The sequence below is a fragment of the Trichomycterus rosablanca genome, chromosome 2 (assembly GCF_030014385.1).
Source record: "Trichomycterus rosablanca isolate fTriRos1 chromosome 2, fTriRos1.hap1, whole genome shotgun sequence".
Taxonomy (NCBI): Eukaryota; Metazoa; Chordata; class Actinopteri; order Siluriformes; family Trichomycteridae; genus Trichomycterus; species Trichomycterus rosablanca.
Genome location: NC_085989.1, coordinates 935,872 through 945,000, shown reverse-complemented (window position 1 = coordinate 945,000; position 9,129 = coordinate 935,872). Strand labels below are relative to the sequence as shown.

The 9,129-nt window shown below is 48.2% G+C and overlaps 1 protein-coding gene across 1 annotated transcript; it reads right to left on the bottom strand.

Annotated features, from left to right (window-relative positions):
* Positions 1-2,215: 2,215 nt before the first annotated feature.
* On the bottom strand, positions 2,216-3,238 carry mc5ra (melanocortin 5a receptor). Its single transcript, XM_063009393.1, is given in 1 exon segment — positions 2,216-3,238. A coding segment is annotated over 1 exon segment (1,023 nt).
* Between the last annotated feature and the right edge of the window lie 5,891 nt (positions 3,239-9,129).

Sequence of the window (9,129 nt, the reverse complement as noted above, 5' to 3'; positions counted from 1 at the left end):
CCCACATGCGCACTCCACAATCTCAGACGCTTTTATCCAAAGTAACTTACAGTCTGAGTGATTGAGGGTTAAGGGCCTTGCTCAAGGGTCCAACAGTGGCTTACTAGTCCAGTACCTTAACCGCTAGGCTACAACTGCCCTTATACGAGTGTCCACATACTTTTGGCACGCATGAGGACCATCAGAGTCGTGAAAGCATCTCAGAAACCCTCGGCTCTTCGTTTTCACTCATCAGGACGTAAATCGATTGGTAAATAACGGAGGAGGAGAACAGAATCGACGTGGATAAACACAGATGCCGCCGCACCGCCACCGAGAGCTGAAGATCAGGAGCAGACGTCGAGAGAGGCGGCGGAACGACGACGCATCGATTTAATCATTAAAATCTGATGGATTCGGCCCCACAGAGCGTCTGATAGGATGGAGGCGCTCGGCTCGGGATTTGTTCTGGTTAGAGAGACTCGGTGAGGTCCGGATCAATTTCATCGATCGGTTAAAGACAGTAACGACGTCTCGTGTGTTTTCTACATCGGGAATCTTTTATTTACACAGTTTTAGACCAAAAAAATACAATAAAAATCTAAATAAAATGCAATAAAATTTAAAAACAGGTTACGATTAAATTATTATAGTTTTTTTTTATTTTAAAAAATCATCCGACAGAAAATAAACACGACAAATCTGCATAAACTGAAATGAACCGAACCTCATCATCCGCGCAGACAAACGTGCTCGAGCCGTGCTACCGTGCTCACTGTGTAAAGCTTGCTTGTCATTTCAACAGTTTAGGGAAGGCCCTGTCCAGATCCAGCAGCTCTTCCGTGTCAGACACGATTGCTGCTGGTGGATCCCTGATTGAGTCGAGGTGAGTATATCGCTGCTCACGCCTCCTCCGACCCATTTTCACCCATGCATTCTGCACAGGCGCCTCTCAGTCCACCAATCAGGATCCTTACACAGCGTTTGAAGACCCCGCCCACATAGTCCGGTCATCCCGCCCTAGCAGAGACGTGCCCGCTGCACGCACTGCCGATCATGCCTGCTAGATGGCGCCCAGCCGACCGGTGGAGTCGAATCCAGATTTCTTAACATACATCGCTGCCTGACCTTAAAAATGGACCGAATGGGCACAAATCCCCACACACACACTCCCAAAAATCTGTAGTAAGAATCTGAGAAGCTTCTCACAAGGCTTTGGTATTGTAGTGTGTCTGTGTGTGGGAATTTGTGCCTGACGGTATTTGTACGGCTGGGCGCTGATCGATCAGTCAGTGTTCCGGTTCGACCCAGAGCTGATAAGTGGGGCTGGGATCAGGGCTTCATGTCTTTATACGGTAGAACTGAAACAGGAAAGGACCTTCCCCAAACTGTTGTTGCAAAGTCAGAAGCATGTAATTTCCTTTATATGACTGATTTATCACACTTGTTAGTGAGTGTTGTAGCTGGAACATGTGAGTTCAGTATTTAAAAGAGACGTCCACATACGACATCCATGTAGTTTAGCTCTTCATGTAAATGAGGCATCCCAATACTTTTGTCCATGTAGTTTAGCTCCTCTGTTGTGGTGAGTGATGTTGGACCTTTCACTAGATGTTCCTCAGGCTGTATGAGTTCAGCTGGACCAGCGGATGGTTTCCTCAGGCTGTATGAGTTCAGTTGGACCAGCGGATGGCATTCCTCAGGCTGTATAAGTTCAGTTTGACCAGCGGATGGGTTCCTCAGGCTGTATGAGTTCAGTTTGACCAGCGGATGGGTTCCTCAGGCTGTATGAGTTCAGTTGGACCAGCGGATGGCATTCCTCAGGCTGTATAAGTTCAGTTGGACCAGCGGATGGCATTCCTCAGGCTGTATAAGTTCAGTTTGACCAGCGGATGGGTTCCTCAGGCTGTATGAGTTCAGTTGGACCAGCGGATGGGTTCCTCAGGCTGTATGAGTTCAGTTGGACCAGCGGATGGGTTCCTCAGGCTGTATGAGTTCAGTTGGACCAACGGATGGGTTCCTCAGGCTGTATGAGTTCAGTTGGACCAGCGGATGGGTTCCTCAGGCTGTATGAGTTCAGTTGGACCAGCGGATGGGTTCCTCAGGCTGTATGAGTTCAGTTGGACCAGCGGATGGGTTCCTCAGGCTGTATGAGTTCAGTTGGACCAGCGGATGGGTTCCTCAGGCTGTATGAGTTCAGTTGGACCAGCGGATGGGTTCCTCAGGCTGTATGAGTTCAGTTGGACCAGCAGATGGCATTTCTCAGGCTGTAGCAGCAGATGAGCTCCTTCAGTGTCTTGCGCATCTCCTGACTGCGGAAGGCGTAGATGAGCGGGTCGACCACGGAGTTGCACATGATGAGGATGAGGTACATGTTAAAATGCGACATGAAGCAGGTGCAGTAGAGGTTGCGCGGGCAGGAGATCATGAGGATGAGGTGGAGGAAGAAGGGCGCCCAGCACACGATGAAGATCCCCAGCAGGATGGTGAGCGTCACCGCCGCCTTCATGTTGGTCCTCTGGTGGACGGAGTTGTAGCCGGGCAGGGCGGCGATGCGCTTGGCGTGCGAGCGCGCCAGCATGAACATGTGCGCGTACAGCGAGGCCATGAGCGCCAGCATGGCGAAGAACATGGACACCAGGCACACGATGACCGGCGTGCTGTCCGAGTACACGATGAAAACGATCCCGCAGCCGGTGCAGAAGGTCCAGATCCCGGCGATGATCAGCGCCGCGCGCCGCACCGTCATGATGTTGTGGTAGCGCAGCGCGTAGAAGGTGGTGACGTAGCGGTCCACGGCGATGGCCAGCAGGCTGCACATGGACGCCACCACCGAGATGCAGATCATGGAGTCGAAGACGTTGTCCATGTGCCGGATGAAGTGGTCCTCCACCACCAGCTGCCGGTTGTTGAGCAGGTAGATGACGATGGTCTCCCAGGCGTTGGAGACGCTCACCAGCATGTCCGCCAGCGCCAGGCTGCACACGAAGAAGTACATGGGCGAGTGCAGGTTCTTGTTCTTCACCACCGCGCAGATCACCAGGATGTTCTCCAGCAGGCTGATGATGCCCAGGATGAGGAACACCTCCGTGGCGATGGTCAGCTGCTCGCACGCTTTGGGCTTCCTGTGCGCCGCCGGAGCTTGGGTGGCGTTGGAGTGGACGGGCTCGCCGCTGGAATTACCCACGATGCCCCAGAGGACGGCGGCGGGATCGCTGGAGTTCATCTTGGGTGATGGGCGGCGGCGTTTTCAGAGCATCGCTGTCCTGTAAGATACACAAAACCTTAATTATCATCTCAGCACAATCTACAGGGACTAAAGTATCTGGACGCCACTTTTAATCACTGAACTCATGAGTTTCAGACACAACAGTTACAAACAGGTGTAATTAATTAATCAAATAAAGAAAATTAGATGCTTCCGACTTTGCAGCAACAGTTTAGGGAAGGTCCTTCCCTGTTCCAGCTCTATAAAGACGTCTATAAAGAAAAGCTCCAGCGTCCTGCACAGAGCCCCGACCTCAGCCCCACTCAACAGCTTCGGGATGAACCGGAACACCGACTGATCGATCAGCGTCCAGCCTTACAACTCCTAACACAACAGGCACAAATTCCCACACATAGACTCACTCCAAAGTCCTTCGGTTTTTAAAATGGGACGTCCAACAAGCTCATGGTCGGGTGTCCAAATAATTTCTGCCACATGCGGACTCAACCACAAACAGAAAGGGATCTTTCTGTATGTTAAAAAAGTCTGGATTCGACTCCACCGGTCGGCTGGGCACCATCTAGCAGGCATGATCGGCAGTGCCTGCAGCGGGCGCGTCTCTGCTAGGGCGGGATGCCCGGACTATGTGGGCGGGGTCTTCAAACGCTGTGTAAGGACCCTGATTGGTGGATAGAGGCGCCTGTGCAGAATGCATGGGTGAAAAAGGGTCGTTGGAGGCGTGAGCAGCGATATACTCACCTCGACTCCAATCAGGGATCCACCAGCAGCGGAAGTCAGAAGTAAATCGTGTCTGACATGAAAGAGCTGCTGGAACTGGAAAGGGCCTTCCCTAAACTGTTGAAATGACAAGAAAGCTTTACACAGCGAGCACGGTAGCACGGCTTGACCGTGTTCGTCGGCGGGAATGATGAGGTTCGGTTTATTTCAGTTTATGCAGAATTGTCGAACCCAGAACCTTCTCGCTGTGAGGCAACAGTGCCGCACCACTGCACCCCCTAGAGGGCAAAATGAACGTTAAGCAGGGTCCCAGGGGGGGTCAAGGGGGTCCAAGGGCTCAGAGGATGCACAGGGGGTCCTGATGGGGGGTCCTGATGGAGATGGGATCTCGTCTTGGTGTTGCAGTGAATGTTTGGGCTTCAGTATAATAAAGTTTGAGTCTCCCTGAACCCAAAAGCACTTCTTTATTTATCTCTCTGTACAGGAACACTTGTCACCGTCAGAGTTCTAATGACTCTTTTGTTCCTCGGTTGAAGGAACTCTTTATTAAAAGTTGATTGGACCTGAAGGACCGGCGCTGAAGCATCAGGACCACGGGGACCTCCAGAAGCCTCCAGATGCCTCCAACACTCAGATCTAAAGAATGTCACGGTTCCTCTCTCGCTTCTTCTCTTTTATTTCTTCTTTCTCTCTTCACTAGAATCTTAGCAAAGCTTCGTAATTACAGCACACAAAAAGAAAAAACAACATTAGTTCGAATCCCCGCTGTGCTATCGGCCGGGTCGGGCGCCTACGCAGACTCACGATTGGCTGTGTGTCTGTAGAAGGGGGGGATCATGGCTGAATGGTGTAAGTGCGTCTTCCACTGGCTGGCCGAAGCGCCTGCATCGGGGACGTCTGAGACCCCGCCCCTGTCAGGTGAAAAGAAGTGGTCTAGCTCTATAAAGAAAAGCTCAGTTTAAAAAACAAAGAACTTCAGCGTCCTGCTCTGATCCCTGACCTCAGCCCCACTCAACAGTTCTGGGATGAACCGGAACATCGACTGATCGATCAGCGTCCAGCCGTACAACTCCTAACACAGCAGGCACAAATTCCCACACACAGACTCACTCCAAAGTCCATCGGTTTTCAAAATGGGACGTCCAACAAGCTCATGGTCGGGTGTCCAAATAATTTCGGTTATGTAGCGTATTCTTACATGCGGACTCGACCACAATAACAGAAAGGGATCTTAGGAATCGAACCCAGAACCTTATTGCTGTGTGGCGACAGCGCCATACCACTGCGCCCCCTAGAGGACGAAATGAACGTTAAGTGTTTCAGGTTCTTCATGTTCTTGTGACGAACCCTACAGTGATTTAGGGTTCTTTATGTTCTTATGAGGAATCCTGTGGTGTTTAAGGTTGTTCGTGTTCTTTTGAGAAATCCTAAAATGTTTTATGGTTCTTTTAAGAAACCCAACTGTGTTCGAGTGTTCTTCATGTTCTCACAAGGAACCCTGTGGTGTGTTCAGGGTTCTTCATGTTCTGGTGAGGAACCCTGCAGTATGTCAGAACATCAGCAGCGTCATCATGCTGATGAATTATTCCCTGTGAGAAGCACCGCAGAGCAGACAAAAATGGATCAAAGAGCTGGAGATGTTCCTCAGCTCCTCACACAGAGATCCACGTGTGTGTGTGTGTGTGTGTGTGTGTGTGTGTGTGTGTGTGTGTGTGTGTGAAAACAAATCTGACAGCAGGTTGAAGGTGTTTTGACCTTTTCCTCCTCCCTCATTTCCTGTTCTTCTAGTTCCTTCAGTTGTTAAGCAACACACACACACACACACACACACACCTCACACACACACACACCTCACACACACACACACACACACACCTCACACACACACACACACCTCACACACACACCTCACACACACACACACACACACACACTACTCAGACACTAATTGAAGATGTCCATCATGTCCGTACCGGTCAGGAGTTCCTGGAGGAGGAAGATCTCAGCTGTACATGTTCAGCCTGTGAAGATAAACTATGTGGTCAAAAGTATGTGGACACCCATCATAATTACTGAGCTCACCATGTGACCACGCCCGTTTTAAACTCGTGTATATGAGATCGGTAGCAGGTTTTTGGGGAAGCTTCGTCCCTCTTCCAGTTTGACCGTAAGCCGGACCTACACAGATGCCCACAGACACACTCCAAAATCTTTCCAGAGGAGCCTAGTGACCCGCCAATTTAGTCATATCTGATTCAAGCAGACCTCCACTCCTGACCGAGGAGAGTCGTGACTAAGACACGCCCTCTCCGACACGTGTGCAGCACCGACCGCTTCTTTTCACCTGCACCAGGGTTCATATGGAGATCCGTATCACGCACGAAGAGACACGCACTGTTCTCCGTTATCCCCCGTCTCTGTGCAGCACCATCAATCAGCCAGTAGAGGGTGTAACTGCAGCAGTTATGAGGAATCTCTACAGCCCTCCCTCCCTCCATGGGATAAGTCTGTACAGGTGCCTGGACGGCCGGTAGCACATCTGGGATTTGAACTCACGAGTGAATTGTCTTCTAGAAAATGTAAATGTGTTATGATTAAGGCAAATCAGGATTCGTGGTACATAGTGGTGCTGTAGAACAATGGCTTCTTCTCACTGGGTTTGCATTTATAAAGCTAGCAGATCATGGCTGAGGTGGAAACATCATGCATCAAAGCTGAAGACCTTTAATCCATCCCTAATCATCCGCTCCTCCCCCAGTCACGCCGAGATCCCTAGCGTGAGTTTCATGCAGCATCTTTTTCTTCCTCAGAACTAAACTGGGTTATTTTATTATCGAAGGTAAAATCCGAGCTCAGGATCAAAGGTGGTGGATTAAACGAACCGCCGCCCACGTGAGGGTCTGACCACCGACCGTCGTACAGATGAGTCAGATGTGCCGCCGTCATTATTGAAGCTTAATACCCCCCCCCCCTTCGGTGCACCCACGCCCAGGGTCTTCATGCTTCGTCTCGTGGTCTCTCTCAGCAGGACGGATGGAAGCTTTTGATCTGATCTCCTCATTATCTCCTCATGATCTCATGATCTCCTCATTATCTGGTCTTGTGTTAAATCCACACAAATTCAGCAACACCGTCCTAAATATTAGTGTTAATCCTGTTACCAAGTCCAAAAGTATTCAGACGCCTCACCGTGAGCTTGTCGGACGTCCAGTTTCAAAAACAAGCGCTATTAAAACAGAGCGACCTCAGGATTATAAACACGTAACAATAAATATTTTAATTCTGCCGAACCAGAACAGATCACCTCAACCAAACCAACCTGCTGTTTACCTCCGACTGTTTCCTACAAAACCAACCACATCCACAAAGTTATCCTCTTCCTCTTATTACAAATCCTCACTTCTGTTTGAATTAGTCCGAAATGAAACACGACGAATAAAAAAATCGAAGCCGAAACTCATCAGGTCTGAAGATCAAACACAGAAATATTTCTAACCACCTGCAGCTGTTTATTATTTATTATTTTATTGTTTTATTTTATTCATTTATTTATTATTATTTATATTTTATAATCATAAAATTTTTCATTCATTCAGTCATTGTAGGTTTTACTACTGCTTTATCCTGGTCAGGGTCGCGGTGGTTCTGATTTATTGGTCGAAAAGCAGGACACACCCCGGACAGTCACCAGTCCATCACAGTGCAAAAACACACACACTCATACATCTTTGGACTGTGGGAGAACACCGGGAGAACATGCAAACTCCACCTGGGAATCAAACCCAGGACCTTCTTGCTATAAGGCGACAGTGCTACCCACTATCTCTGATCTTATTTTTGTTTTGTTTTATTGTATTATTCTGTTTTATTCTTATTTTTAATGTTAATTTTTGATTCTTTAAAAGTTATATTCTCAGATTTTTACATTTTTTGTTCTATATTTTATACATAGAATTTATTTATTTATTTATTTATTTATTAGAATATTATCTTTCAATTCTGGTTTTATTTAAAAAAAATTATTTTATTAAGATTTCTTTATTTTCACGTCTGTCGATGTGAGCTGATTAAATATTATTTTATTTTCTCTTCCAGTCCCTGTTTACTGTCAGTACTGGACTACACTGAGGCTTGATTGATAAAATTAGCATTTAAAGAGGGGAGGAATCTAAACAAACAAGCTGCTTCAGCTCAGTTGTGCACATGCGCACACAGTGAATCTCTGAATGAATCTGAAGACCAGATACATGAAATGATGCTGCGTTAGGGTGCAGATCATGGAGCTAAAGATCTTAATTTGGGGATGTGTGGGGGTGTGGGGGTGTGGGGGGGTGGGGGGGGGGGTTGAGGGGTGTTCCTCTTTGGGGCAGTTAATGACCACCAGCGGTGCCAGTTTAGGTTTCCATGTGCAGAATGGATTCATTTATTATGATTTATTTTATATGGTGTTAAAAAATCAGCGCGGTTTTTGAGGTGCTGCTTTTGCTCAATGCTTCTCGTTATCGTAAGGAGTTTTGCATGTTCTCTCTGCGTCCACACGGGTGGAATGAAACGGTGGCACCGAACCGCCACTACATGCGAGTGAATGAATAAATGGATGAATGAATGTGAGGTCGTGTGATGCTCCGCGATGCTGGCACCGTGTCCAAGGTGTATTCTCGCCTTGCGCGGTCCCTACGCGACCCTGACCAGGTTTAACAAGCAAATAAATGCACGAAAAATAAAGTTTGCAAACTTTCCGATCTGAATCTTGTAATATTGTAATGAAAAAGTGTAAAAATGTGCTAAAAATGCAGCAGTTTGGAAGGCAGCGATGCGCACTAATAATAGACACTATGTAGTAGGGAAGTATGCAGCAGCGTGAAGCTGCGCTCACCTGAAGCGGATCCGCACTTCCACACTGCAGCAGGAGGAAGAATCTTCATGTGTTAGTGCGCGATCAGAGCTGAATGGAACACACACACTGCAGCTCAGCTTCATTTATAGACTCTGTACGGGGGGGTGCACCTCTCCCACACACACACACACACACACACACACACACACACACACACACACACACACACACACACACACACACACACACCTACACACACACACACACACACACACACACACACACACAATATAGCCAAAGGATCTTTCATTTTTTAGCTAGAACAACAGCCGCCCTTCTGAGAAGCTTCTCACTTCTAAGATTTTGA